We start from the raw sequence: 14,569 nt of genomic DNA on the forward strand, positions 1-14,569 counted from the left end.
GCCCTGGCAAATGCCTCCTTTTTCTTTTTGCCGACACCTACAATATCTTTCGTTATCCAAGGTTCCGGAAATTTGCCATATTTATCCTTCTTCCGCACAGGAACATGCCGGTCCTGAATTCCTTTCAACTGATATTTGAAAGCCTCCCACATGTCAGATGTTGATTTACCCTCAAACATCCGCCCCCAATCTAGGTTCTTCAGTTCCCGCCTAATATTGTTATAATTAGCCTTCCCCCAATTTAGCACATTCACCCCAAGTCCACTCTTATCCTTGTTCACAAGCACTTTAAAACTTACTGAATTGTAGTCACTGTTTCCAAAATGCTCCCCTACTGAAACATCTACCACCTGGCCGGGCTCATTCCACAATACCAGGTCCAGTACCGCCCCTTCCCTAGTTGGACTATCTACATATTGTTTTACGAAGCCCACCTGGCTGCTCCTTACATACTCTGCCCCGTCTAAGCCCGTAGCACTAAGTGAGTCCCAGTCAATATTGGGGAAGCTTAAGTCTCCCATCACAATAACCCTGTTGCATCTACTTCTTTCCAAAACCTGTCTACCTATCTGCTCCTCTATCTCCCGCTGGCTGTTGGGAGGCCTGTAGTAAACCCCCAACATTGTGACTGCACCCTTCTTATTCCGAATCTCTACCCATAATACCTCGCTGCCCTCTGAGGTGTCCTCCCGCAGTACAGCTGTGGTGACCTATCTAACCAGTAGTGCAACTCCTCCACCCTTTTTACTCCCCCACTATCCCGCCTGAAACATCTGAATCCTGGAACGTTTAGCTGCCAATCCTGTCCTTCCCTCAACCAGGTCTCTGTAATGGCAACAACATCATAGTTCCAAGTACTAATCCAAGCTCTAAGTTCATCTGCCTTACCTGTTATACTCCTTGCATTAAAACATATGCACTTCAGGCCACCAGACCCGCTGTTTTCAGCAACATCTCCCTGTCTGCTCCTCCTCAGAGCCATACTGGCCCTATTCCCTAGTTCTCCCTTAAGTTCACCTTCTGACCTATTGCTCCGGTACCCACCCCCCACCATACTAGTTTAAACCCTCCCGTGTGACACTAGCAAACCTCGCGGCCAGGATATTTATGCCTCTCCAGTTTAGATGCAACCCGTCCTTCTTATACAGGTCACACCTTCCTCAGAAGAGCTCCCAGTGGTCCAGATAACTGAAACCCTCCCTCCTACACTAGCTGTTTAGCCACGTGTTTAGCTGCTCTATCTTCCTATTTCTAGCCTCACTGGCACGTGGCACAGGGAGTAATCCCAAGATTACAAACCTAGAGGTCCTGTCTTTTAACTTTCTGCCTAGCTCCCTGAACTCCTGCTGCAGAACCTCATTCCTTTTCATGCCTATGTCGTTAGTATCAATATGTACCATGACCTCTGCCTGTTTGCCCTCCCCCTTCAAGATGCCCACTACCCATTCAGAGACATCCTGGACCCTGGCACCAGGGAGGCAACATACCATCCTGGAGTCTCTTTCATGCCCACAGAAGCGCCTATTTGTGCCCCTGACCCCGGAAGTGTAGAAGATTTTAGTTTAGACGGGCAGCATGGTCGGCGCAGGCTTGGAGGGCCGAAGGGCCTGTTCCTATGCTGTGCTTTTCTTTGTTCTTTGTTCTCACCTTTGAGATCAAATTAGTAAGCATTTAGAAATAAATGGGAGCATGGCATGGTGGCGCAGTCGTCAGCACTGCTGCTGCACGGCGCCAGGGACCCGGGTTCGATCCCAGCCCCGGGTCACTGTCCGTGTGGAATTTGCAAATTCTCCCCGTGTCCGTGTGGGTCTCACCCCCACAACCCAAAGATGTGCACGGTAGGTGGAATGGTCACATTATATTGCCCCTTAATTGGGGAAATAAATAAAAAATGGGACAATCAAAGATGTTAGCATAGATTTATTAAAGGCAAACTATGTTCGAAAAATATTAACAGTTCCTTTTTGAAAAAGTTACTGATAGTGCAAATAACTCCAGACATCAGCGGGCGTTCAATACGATTTCGCAAGCAAAGCTCATTAGAAAAAGAATGAGGCATATGGTAGAAGAAGAAATGTGACAAGAAAGCCTGGATGGAAATATGAGCTAAAAAAAAGTCAAAAGTAGAGGGAGAGCAAAGGCAGGTTGTACTCAAAGCTGGCAAGTTACCAGGACTGGATGGGAGGATGCTGTGCTGAACAAGAGTGAAAACAGACCATAATTTTCCAATTGCCCTTAGCATGGCAGCACGGTAGCATTGTGGATAGCACAATTGCTTCACAGCTCCACAGTCCCAGGTTCGATTCCGGCTTGGGTCACTGTCTGTGCGGAGTCTGCACATCCTCCCAGTGTGTGCGTGGGTTTCCTCCGGGTGCTCTGGTTTCCTCCCATAGTCCAAAGATGTGCAGGTTTGGTGGATTGGCCATGATAAATTGCCCTTAGTGTCCAAAATTGCCCTTAGCGTTGGGTGGGGTTACTGGGTTATGGGAATAGTGTGGATGTGTTGACCTTGGGTAGGGTGCTCTTTCCAAGAGCCGGTACAGACTCGATGGGCCGAATGGCCTCCTTCTGCACTGTAAATTCTATGATAATCTATGATACAGGGGTGCTGCTGGAGAATTTCAAATGTTACACCCTTGTCTAAAACAGAGTAAGGATAAATCCAGAAACTACAGGCTTATTAGTTTCACCCCGGCAAGATTTTAGAGATAATAATCCAGGGCAAAATTAACATTCACTTGCAACAAATGTGGATTAATTAGGTAAAGCCAGCATAGGTTTATCAAAGGCATTTTGTGTTTAACTAACTTGATTGCGCTTTTTGGTGAGGTAACAGAGAGGTAATGCAATTGATTTTGGTGTATGTCGGTTGACAAAAGATGTTTGATTAAGTGCCACATTACAGGCTTGCCAGCAAAAAAATTTTATTTAAAAAAAAAAAAATTTAAAAAAAATTTAGAATACCCAATTCATTTTTTCCAATTAAGGGGCAATTTCTGCGGGGCCAATCCAGCTACCCTGCACATCTTTGGGTTGTGGGTGCGAAACCCACGCAAACACGGGGAGAATGTGCAAACTCCACATGGACAGTGACCCAGAGCCGGGATCGAACCTGGGACCTCGGCGCCGTGAGGCAGCAATGCTAACGACTGAGCCACCGTGCTGCCCTTCTTGCCAGCAAAATTAAAGTCCATGGAATAAAAGGGAAAGTGGCAGCATGGATATGGTTGGCTGAGTGACATGAAACAGAGAGTACTGATGAACAGTTGCTTTTGGGATCACAACAAAGTGTCGAGTGGGTACTAGGACCATTGCTTTCTTGATATATTTGGATGACATAGACTTGGGTGTGCAGGGCACCATTTCAAAATTCACAGATAGCACAAAACTTGGCAGCATTGTGAACGTTGGGGGAGAATAGTGATAGACTCCAAGAGGACAGAGACAGCCCAGTTGAATTTGAGTGGAAGTAGAGGAGGGACTGAAGGATGGTTTTGTTCGAGCACTCGAGACTGAAATCATTAGAATGTATTATTGGAGATATTGATGGAAGCAAAGATCAGGTGTAACACTGGAGTTGTGAATCAGTTATCTGTAACAGAAACTGCTTGATCTTTATTTATGTTAACTGCCATCGACAAATCCACAATTTAAAACCCGGTAGTTAATCCAAGTGTGTATAAAGTACAAGAAATTGGATTTGAACAACAAAAAAACCTTACCTCTTAGTTGTGTTGCATTCGTGTCCATATTGGGGTCGTTTTTTTGTTCAGCTTTCTTTCTCTTGGCCAAACCATCTATTGTATCTGACTTGACTTGTCCAAGGGCTATTAAAGGCATCATTGCATCCATCATCGATAGTTCTGATGTTCCTTTTCCTTTTATGTGTTCTAGTACTTTAAGGCATTTATGGGATTTTATTTCACTGATATTTTCTTCCAAAAAGAGGAGGTACAGATTCAAATCATTCCAATAGCCTTTGGTTATGTTCATCACCTCAAACTGTGGCAGAAGTTCATACGCCTTAAGAAAAGTGTAGTTCTTTCTTAAAGGAAAAATCATACTGTACACTGCGATTGGTATAAGGAGGATATATACAACGATGTTGACAATACTTAGGAGTTGAAAAATTCCAACTGAAATGAGTTTGCATTGAAAGAATTCCGGTATACTTGTTTCGTTCCCCAAAATGCCTGTTTTGACTGAGCATCTAAATTCATCCGTGAGAGAGGTCAGAGTGATGTAATATCCCAAGTAGATGCAGGCAAGAACAAGAAATGTGAGAGCAAGGCCTTTGCGAATAAGATAAAGTGCCAACATACTCCAGGAGTCTTCTTTTGATTTCAAGTAACGTTCCACGATTGGGAACTGGAAAAAATTCTCCCTTTTCTCCTTGGCACTAAAGTTAAAGAAAGAACATTAAATGAAAAGAACGTATAATGTGCCATATTATTTCTTTCAGGTTTTGTGCATACTATTTTCATCATTTTGCTATGAATGTGAGATTTTAAAGATTTTATGTTTTAATAATAATAATCTTTATTGTCACAAGTAGGCTTACATTAACATAGCAATGAAGTTACTGTGAAAAGCCCCTAGCCGCCACATTCCGGCGCCTGTTCGGGTACACAGAGGGAGAATTCAGAATGGCCAAATTACCTAACTGCACGTCTTTCGGGCCCTGTGGGAGGAGACCGGAGCTCTCGGAAGAAACCCACGCAGAAACAGGGAGAATGTACAGACTCCGCACAGACAGTGACCCAAGCCGGGAATCGAAACTGGGACCCTGGATCTGTGAAGGAACGCTGTTACTCACTGTGCTACCATGCTGCCCTAGGGCTGTCTCTTTAATTCAAGGTAATATAGTTTAATGAACGGAGTCATGAGATCTGTTATGTGTTCCACCCGGCAACAGGCCAGCTGGTGTGGTTACTATGGGAACAGAGAGGTCTAGGGTGAGACTTATAAGGAGGAAAATGTAAAATGTTCACACATGAAACAAAGGTAAGAGCAGCTGTGCTGATTGTGAACAGTCTTTCGGTCTCCAGGTTTTTGGAGAGAAAAGATGTTTTACAGAGGGAGAGTCAGAGGACTGCAGCTAGTGTGGTCAACAGAAAGGAGAGTATGCTCCTTATCCAAGCTGAAAGTAGAAATACAGGAGGAATGGTCTCTGGTGAAAGAGATGCATCACATTGCAATCTAAGGAAGTTGAAAGACTTATCCTGGTATGGTCGGGGCGTAGAAGAATCACCAAAGTGGGTCTTACTTTCTGCTAATCTGTGGTGTGGGCTTTTTGATAATGTTAAAAGTTAAAGGGTGAGGGCGACACAGTAGTTAGCAGTGTTGCCTCATGGTGCCGAGGACCCAGGTTCAATCCCGGCCCCGGGTCACAGTCCGTGTGAAGTTTGCACATTCTCCCCATGTCTGCGTGAGTCTCACCCCACATCCCAAAGATGTGCAGGGTAGGTGGATTGGCCACGCTAAATTGCCCCTTAATTGGACAAAACAAAATTAATTGGGGGATATTTTTTCTGTAATTTAAGTATTAGTTACCTAACAAGTAGTGATCAGTTGATGTTGGTTTCGTTCATTTGTTGCAATAAAAGTCTTAAAAGTTGATATCTTGTAGCGTGATCCTTTCAGCCAGTCACAGGGAATTCAAATCTCTTGTTTAAATTAATAGGGATCAAAACAAAATGCAACTTTGTTTGGGGAGCAAAATACTTAAGTCAACAGAGCATCAGGTGACATGCTCCCAAAAACTATTTTAAAATAAGAGAAATATATAATTTCTTTCCCCCCTCATCCTCCAAGAAAACAAGAACATTCAACTTAACATCCATCATAGACATAGAATTTACAATGCAGAAGGAGGCCATTCGGGCCATCGATTCTGCACTGACCCTTAGAAACAACACCCTACATCTCCACACTATCCCCATAACCTAGTAACCCCACCTAACCCTTTTGGACATTAAGGGCAATTTAGCGTGGCCAATCCACCTAACCTGCACATCTTTGGATTGTGGGAGAAAGTCGGAGCATCCGGAGGAAACCCACACAGACACAGGCAGAACATAGAATTTACAGTGCAGAAGGAGGCCATTCGGCCCATCGAATCTGCATAGGCCCTTGGAAAGAGCACCCCACTTAAGCCCCACACCTCAATCCTAGCCCCGTAACCCAGTCTAACCTTTTTTGGACGCTAAGAGTAATTTAGCATAACCAATCCACCTAACCTACACACCTTTGGACTGTGGGAGGAAACCGGGGCACCCGGAGGAAACCCACGCAGACACGGGGAGAACATGTAGACGCCGCACAGACAGTGACCCAAGCCGGCAATCGAACCTGGGACCCTGGCGCTGTGAAGCAACTGTGCTAACCACTGTGCTACCGTGCTGCTCCCAATGCTCATGGGAATAAAGGATTTGGATAATTTAACAAGTTTCTAATTAGTGCATAATTAAAAATAATTCTAGAAAACAGAATACATCCGACCTGCGAATAATATCCATATAACAAAACAGTAACAAATTGAACTGTATGGGAAAGGTTTTTAAATACTATAACCTAAAGTTTAGGTTAGATTCCAAAGGCCTGCTGAGTCATCTGGTTTCAGCCAAGGCAGAACCTCAGGTTCTATGATCAGTGACTCTGGGCTTGGAAGGAGGAAAGTCAGGCAACATCACGGAGTGAGGCCCAACACCACCGCATCAACATTAAATTTTCCGAAGGTTTACAAAAATTAGAAAGAATTTTTGTGCAGGACTCTTCTGTCTCTTTAGATCCGACCACCTCTTCCAGCAGTCCCATTGCGGAATAGCCACAATTTCCCTCTTTGGCAGCAGCAGGTTCCATCTTGGCGATGGGAATCTGCTGGAGACCACACTGCATACTAAGCAAACCCGAGCAAGAAAAATGGATCAGCACCATTGTAAGGTCAGAACGGTGGGCTGTACTACTACTGCCCTCCAAGCGAGATGAGAATCCAGTCAATGGGGCAGTGTACAGAAATGTTGGGTGATCTCCCCCCCTCCCAGCCCGTGGTACGTTTTGTGACAGTGGAGGCACCCTGCTATTGGCCGATGGTGGGATCTTCCAGTCTCACCACATTGAACGGAGTTTCCCATTGTCCGCACCTTCCACCGCTGGGGAACCTATGGCAGGGGGTCGCCATTGGTAGGATCGCTGGCAGGAAGGGCTGGAAAATCCCACCCATAGCATGCTGCAAGTGAATTGGGTACTTTTTCCCCCTCATTCTTGTTTTTTGGCTCATTAGTTATTTGAGTACTGTGCCGTAATTGGCTGCTTATGCTTTTGATCCAGCCAACAAAATTGCACATTACAAAATCTCCACTCTCCCCTTTTGGTTTGTGTGTTGTAACTATGAAAGGGGCACAAAACCTTTTTTAAAAACAAAATAAAGTCAGGAAACAGGCTAAGCTTTTTCTCTCATACAATTTTACATGAAATAAACGGTAGTTACTGTAGATATATAGAAAAAATATGACTTTATCCTCCCACTATTCTGTGTGATTTATTGAACATAGCAAACAAATCTGGTGCAGAATCTAGAGGCATGGGATAGCTACAGCATTTACAACCACACAAATATACAACTAACAATCTGCTTATCTACATACCTGCTCTGTTCCCCAAAGGACTGGAAACAGCTGTTAGCATCAAATCCACTGGTGCTGACAATGTGCTGTGCTAATCTGATTCCACGGTTGTAGGCCTTATCAAGCTCTTCTATTATGAAAGTCAATTCTCCATAAAGCTGAGGTGCTGCTGTGAATTGCCAGAATAAGGCTGGAACATACATAAGGATCGCTACCAGCAGGAGAACATATGGAAAAACCTGTATTTAAAAAATCAATAACAACAATTAGGCTAATGCAGAAAAATAATAGTTTATAATTATCATATTCATCAATTTTGTAAAAGTACTTTACATAAATAACAGTTCCGATTTGATGTTTCGGGAAGGGCAATGCTCGGTTTCTTTCAGTACACTGTATGAGGTAGCTCAGTACACTTGCCATTTCAGGTTATAGAAACATAGAAAATAGAAGCAGGAGGAGGCCATTCGGCCCTTCGAGCCTGCTCCACCATTCATTAGGATCATGGCTGATCATCACGTTCAATACACTGACCCTGCCTTCCCCCCATATCTTTTGATCCCTTTAGTCCCAAGAGCTATATCTAATTCCTGCTTGAAATTACACGACGTTTTGGTCTCAACTACTTTCTGTGGTAGTGAATTCCACAGATTCACAGCACCAAGGTCCTAGGTTCGATCCCGGCTCTGGATCGCTGTCCGTGTGGAGTTTGCACATTCTCCCCGTGTTTGTGTGGGTTTCGCCCCCACAACCCAAAGATGTGCAGGGTAGGTGGATTGGCCACGCTAAATTGCCCCTTAATTGGAAAAAATGAATTTTAAATAAATAAATGCAAATTTTATCTTAGAATCATAGAATCCTTACAGGGCAAGAGGAGGCCATTTGGCCCATCAAGTCTGCACCGACCGTCTGAAAGAGCACTCTACCTAGGCCCACTTCCGCCCTATCCCCAGTAATCCCATCGCCCCATCTAACCTGCACACTCAGGAACAATTTAGCATGGCAAATCCACCTAAGCTGCACATCTTGCATAGACTTATAATCCTATGACTATAGAATGTTAGGGATGATAATGCTTGGGTATTTAAGATAATTGAAGAATTTGATAGATGAGATAGAAAGGAACCATTTCCGCTGGTGGAGGAGATCCGGAACAGGAGGGCACGACCTTGAAATTAGAGTTGGGTCATTCAGGGGTAGTATCAGAAAGCACTGGAAATATTAAATTATTTCCCCCCCAAATATTGTTGAAGCAAGAACAATGAAAAAATGTTGGAGATTGTGCTGGAGAATTGGATCGATGGTGCCCTGTTTTTATACGTAATGTTTCTGATCATTTCAATCCTAAATATCAACTGAATTATTAGAGGCTTCGGAGAGCCAAAGATATTAAGGGATATAGAAACACGGCTGGAAAATAGAATTAACAGTCAGATCAGCCATGATCTATGTGAATGGCAGGATAGGATTGAGTTGGTAAATTACCTACTCCTGGTCTTATGTAATCTTAATATTCATGCAATATTCTTTTCAAATTAATCATGAGCTGCACTTGAAGTATCAGGACTCCTTGCATTTTTAAGATGAATTTGGTAAATCACTAAAAATGCCAGTTAAAGGGCCCCATTTTCACTACCGAGATAGGCAGCTTGAGTCCTGAAAGTTCACAACTTGACAGACCCAGTTTGATAAAAAGATTACCATCAGAAGTACTTTTCACTCTGGGGAGGAAAGGGCAGAATTGAGTTGGGACTTGTTGCGTTTTTGGATCTGCTGTAAATATGGCAGTCAGTGAGATTGCCCTCCTTCCTTTGGATATCAATATTCTAATGCTCAGAGTCGCCAGGTATCAAATGATACCACCACAAGGTTCAACCGGCTATCGATCAAAGAGCCAAACACCAGTAAGTTAGTTCAAGGTCAAGGGTACTTTATTTACACACACACAATTAATCATGCAACATAAACACTACTAGTTAAACTACTCCTATCGACTCAGACAACCTGTACTTAACTTCAGGCACCCGGCTTAGGTCAGAGGAACAGTGGCCGTTGTTCGATTCGGAATCTATCGGGTCTGTAGAAGTAACTGCTGCTCAGGTGGGCTCATCCGTCTGGTAGCGGGCGTTGAACTTGGACTTGCTTCTGGTGTTGCTGCGATTGGAGATGGACGTTGCCGGGGCACCGGGTCCAAAAGAGGACGAACACATGGTGGACTCTCTTCTTATGCTTGGGGGTTTTCACGCTCTTTTGGGCGGTCCTTCAGTTTGGACCCCACTAATTGGGTGATCCCTGATCACTCTGTTCGATTCGAACCAATAAATGAGCGGGTGCCTTGATGGCTGGGCGTGTCCCAAGCGGTCACTGACCCTGTTGTTTACGCTTCCCTAGCACAGGGAGTGGTGCTGAAATGTCTGGGAGTGTACCGGTCGCTCAAGTACCAGTCCTTTGTCTGGCGGAGATGGGCCATCAAATGCTAATCAGTCCATCAAATGCTAATTGGTCGAGTTTCGATACCGTCTGGATTCCTCACTCGCGAATATACATTTCAGGTTCTGAGCCTGCCTGAATCTTGCTCTGTCCATTTTACCCGCCATGCTTTGTGAGCTCTCTGTTCCTGGTTGTAAGTGGCCATCCCAGATGGCTGCACTCCGTCCTCTTGATCCTCAAAGCGAAGCGTGAAGGATCACACTACTGGATCTTCTCTGACATGCTGGGTACCCTCAATCAAGGACAGGTTCTACCCTACTCTGTCCTATGGGTCAAAATATTTACCTAAGTTTCCGTAATACAACACATATTCTAAAAATTCCTAAGGGGGCATTTAACATTCAAACCTACATTTCAGTCTCCTTACACAAAAAGGGGAACCTCTAACTGTCTCTAACTAGACGACACTCATGCTGCTATCTTAATAATCAAAGAACTTATCTTACAATACAAATAACCAGTAGCAGCATCACATTCCTACTTAACACATGTCTATGTACAAAGAAGTAACTTTATTAAAGAAACAACAACCGCGGAATTCATTAGGGAGGAAGGGTTCAGAAAGAGTGTGGGGTTTGCTGGAGTCCGAGGAAAGGGTCTCTAAGTGTGTATACTGGAGGGCGGGAGGCTCTCCTTCTCCATTTCCGGAGTCTGATTGTCTGGATGACACTGCACAATATGGCTATCACCAGTAGGGCTTCTACTGTGTATGACAGGGAGTACCATTTAACGAGATTCTCACACCATGTGGGGGGATCAGTGGCTGTGTCTATGTGTGGTGTAGTGTCCGGGTTGGGGGTGTTGTGTTGGGTAGTTGTGTTCAGGGCCTGTGTGGTGAGGGGTGTAGGGGTGGGTAACGCGCGCAACTGTATTGTTCCAGCGACGATCATGATGCAGATCATCAGGTTCGTCTTCATTTGGGGGCAGCACGGTAGCATTGTGGATAGCACAATTGCTTCACAGCTCCAGGGTCCCAGGTTCGATTCCGGCTTGGGTCACTGTCTGTGTGGAGTCTGCACGTTCTCCCCGTGTGTGCATGGGTTTCCTCCGTGTGCTCCGGTTTCCTCCCACAGTCCAAAGATGTGCAGGTTAGGTGGATTGGCCATGATAAATTGCCCATAGGGTCCAAAATTGCCCTTAATGTTGGGTGGAGTTACTGGGTTATGGGGATAGGGTGGAGGTGTTGACCTTGGGTAGGGTGCTATTACCAAGAGCCTGTGCAGACTCGATGGGCTGAATGGCCTCCTTCTGCACTGTAAATTCTGTAAATTCTACGATATCTTGTCGGTGCTTTTCTCCGTCTTCAAGTATCTTCGTATCTTCCTGGGGTAGGAGAATAATATCTGTTATTATCTTGTTGCTTAATATCTCGTTTGTCTGTCTGTTTCTCCTTAACGTCAATTTCCCATTCAGAATCGTTAGACTCCCTCATTTTTTTTTTATAAAACAACCATTTGGGTGACAAGGCATCCGAAAAAGATTCTGTCACAGTGCGAGCAGTCTCGCAGCCTGTGTTTGATGGGCTGAGTGGGCGGACAATTTCTCCATCCTCTGCAAACTCGTTTTAACCAAGTGATTTGAACATGTAAATAGCAGGTGGGGGGATAGCAACCGAAGGGTCGCCGGGAAGGGGGCAAAAGTTGTGGCAAAAGTGCATTCTTTAAACCACAGTTGTAAAAAGAACAGCAAAAGAGTTTTGAAAGTAATTCTCCGAATGGGGTGCATATGATCCGCGGCAGGGCAGGAATGGGTGGAATCCCCAGGTAGGGCGGTGATCAGTGCCGTTGCTCCACTGCCTGAGTGACCTTCCAAGAGCGGTAAGAATTTGAGGATATATGGGCTCCAACAAACTTGTTTCTTTAATTGCCATGTGGCGTCAGAAGAGTAGTCACTGTATCAAGAAATTAATCGTGAGGCCGACACACAAAATCGTACAAGAGAGAACGTACAACATTAAAACTAAAGAAGAAGAGCGGGCAGGTTCCATCAGAGTATAGGATACCGTAAATCTCAATCGGTTCCTTTCTCCCATCATTTGGACACCTCAAGGTTCCATTCCAAAAAGGGTCTCAAAGGGGTTACCATGGTGGGAGTCAGACTCGGAGTCATCACCATCTCCCATGTTCCAAACTCGTGCATGGAGTTTTAGTGCCAATGCGGCGTGTGCCGATGTGGGGTCCATCTCGTCATTCCGTGTCAAACAACAGGAATTATCGCGGTGCCAGTGTTTCGAATTCTGTAGGGCAGTAGGGGCAGTGGGGGTGTCGCTATCGTCAGGTGGTGGGTCAGGTTCCGGTAACGGCAGATAAATTGTCTCTAAGGGGCTGAACATATCATGGTCGGTGTCACTGGGGCTGTAGTGACTGGGGCCTGGTCTGTGTTTCCAGTGTTCGGGTCTCTCAGGGGCGTCAGTTGTGCTGTCGCTGTCCTAGCAGCCGAATCAAGCGTTAGGGTGAAATTTGATGGTGGGGGCGGGGTCAAGGTCATGTCTGTTGTTGCTGGGAGAGGGTGGGATTGAGTTTTCAGTGGTCGGGTCTCCATTGTCTGCCATTGCCAATGAGAGGTGGTGCGAGTGGCTGCACTGCGTTCCATAAACCTTAAGCTGGTTTACATGGAACCATCCTGACTTTCCATTGGGATATGTGATTTTATAAACTGAGGGGCTTACCTTGTCAGAGATTGAATAGGGTCCTGCAAATTTAGGGGAGAGGAATGAGCTGGGATTGTATAAGGAGATCATGACTTGCTGTCCGACTGTATACTCTGTCGGGTGTACTGTCTTATCAAAGCAGACCTTACTCTGCTTTTGTTTAGCGCCTAGTCGAACAGCCGCAGCGAGCTGTGCTGCTTTAATATTCACTAACATGTTTTGGACCGCTTTCTCATGGGTAAGGGCGGTGACTGCAGGGCTGGCCAAATCAAGTCCAAATAAATACTCCGTACCCTTCATGGGTCATCCGGTCATGAGGGTATGGGGCGTGTAATCTGTCGAACTCGACACCGTGTTTCTATAAGCATCAGTGCGAATGGGAGCACTGTGTCCCATGTCATGTTATGCTGCTGCACCATTTTTCTAAGTGTGGCCTTTAGTGTCCGATTCATGCGTTCCACAATGCCGCTGGACTGCGGGTGATAGGCAATGTGAAAGTTCTGTTTTACGCCAAAAATCGTCATGACGTTTTTCATGACCCTGCCTGTAAAGTGCGAACCTTGGTCCGGCTCAATACTACGGGGGAGTCCCCATCTGGTGAAAATTTGCTCGGTTAGAATTTTTGCCGTGGCTTTGGCCGTATTTGTTCTCAAGAGGAAAGCTTCGACCCATTTCGTAAATGTGTCGATGACAACCAACACATATTTGTATCCATTTCTGCAGGGGAGGAGGGGACCAATATAGTCTAACTGCAAGTTTGTCCACGGGCCATTTACATGGTGGGTGTGTCTTAGCTGGGCTTTCTTCACATATCTGTCCGGGTTGTTCTGTGTGCAATCAAACGTAATGAGAAATGTTGGTTTTTAATCAGGCCACCAGCAGAGAGGTTTGAGGTGGGCAAGGGTGGATTCTATCCCTTGGTGTCCATGTCCATCATGGAATTTGCAAATGATCTCGTTCCTATCCTGGGTGGGGGCTACATAAGTGCCATCTTTTAAAAAGATTCCCTCATGGATCGTCAAAGAATTCCTAAACTTTTTGTAGGGAGTTGGGAAGTTTCCTTTTAAAACTTCCTTTAAGGTCTTGTCTTCCTTCTGTGCTTGGGCTAAGTCTTGAATGTTGGTCTGTGAGACCTGAACTGCGTGTACTGGGGCACTCTCGGGAGATTGCCAAAAGTGGCCGTGTCGTGAGCCTGCCTTCGCTAGGGCGTCAGCTTTCACGTTACCGGGCGGGGAGGAACGATGATGACTTCTAACTTTAACTATCCCGTATTTTCTGTCTTTCGCTGTTTGGAGGATGTGTTTGCGTAATGGCGCTGAGGGTAGAGGTTTTCCGTCAGCGGAAATAAATACTCCTGATTCCCACAGGGGTAGGAATTCTGTTAGGCTGTTGCAGACGTACAAACTGTCTGAATATATGTCTGCTGGGGTCGGGAACGAATCGGGATGCTGGACAATGTAAGCGATGACTGCCAACTCGGCTGCCTGCGAACCTAAGTGTCCAGGCAACTTTAAGGCGATCTCTTCTAAAGTGCGTCCCTGCGCGTCCACTACATAAATCCCACATCCTGTGATTCTTTTTCCATCAAGGACTGTGGAGGACCCATCTACATCAATTTTTAAAGCTTTGTCTGTGGGCTGGGTCATCTGTGGTCGGATGCCTGTCTTTTTCGGTACCAACTTAGGAGCAAAGAGGCCTGTGCTGTGCTTGGGGGCTATGATCTCGCACTCATGTCGCACTCATGTGGGGTTCCGGCATAGTGTAAATTGTCGGCCAAAAACGTGGGCGTTTTTGTCCGTTTTCC

The 14,569-nt window shown here is 45.4% G+C and overlaps 1 protein-coding gene across 1 annotated transcript in view; it reads right to left on the reverse strand.

The window, feature by feature from the left end:
- The window catches only part of panx1a (pannexin 1a), a 91,598-nt gene that overhangs the window by 22,402 nt on the left and 54,627 nt on the right, over nt 1–14,569 (reverse strand). Inside the window, exons 3-4 of the mRNA XM_072476421.1 lie at nt 7,647–7,864; nt 3,723–4,399 (exon numbers count right to left, since the gene is read on the reverse strand). Of these exons, the coding sequence (XP_072332522.1) occupies nt 3,723–4,399; nt 7,647–7,864 (895 nt within the window). The remainder of the gene's footprint in view (nt 1–3,722; nt 4,400–7,646; nt 7,865–14,569) is intronic.

Source organism: Scyliorhinus torazame, chromosome 15 (assembly GCF_047496885.1).
Source record: "Scyliorhinus torazame isolate Kashiwa2021f chromosome 15, sScyTor2.1, whole genome shotgun sequence".
NCBI classification, from domain to species: Eukaryota; Metazoa; Chordata; class Chondrichthyes; order Carcharhiniformes; family Scyliorhinidae; genus Scyliorhinus; species Scyliorhinus torazame.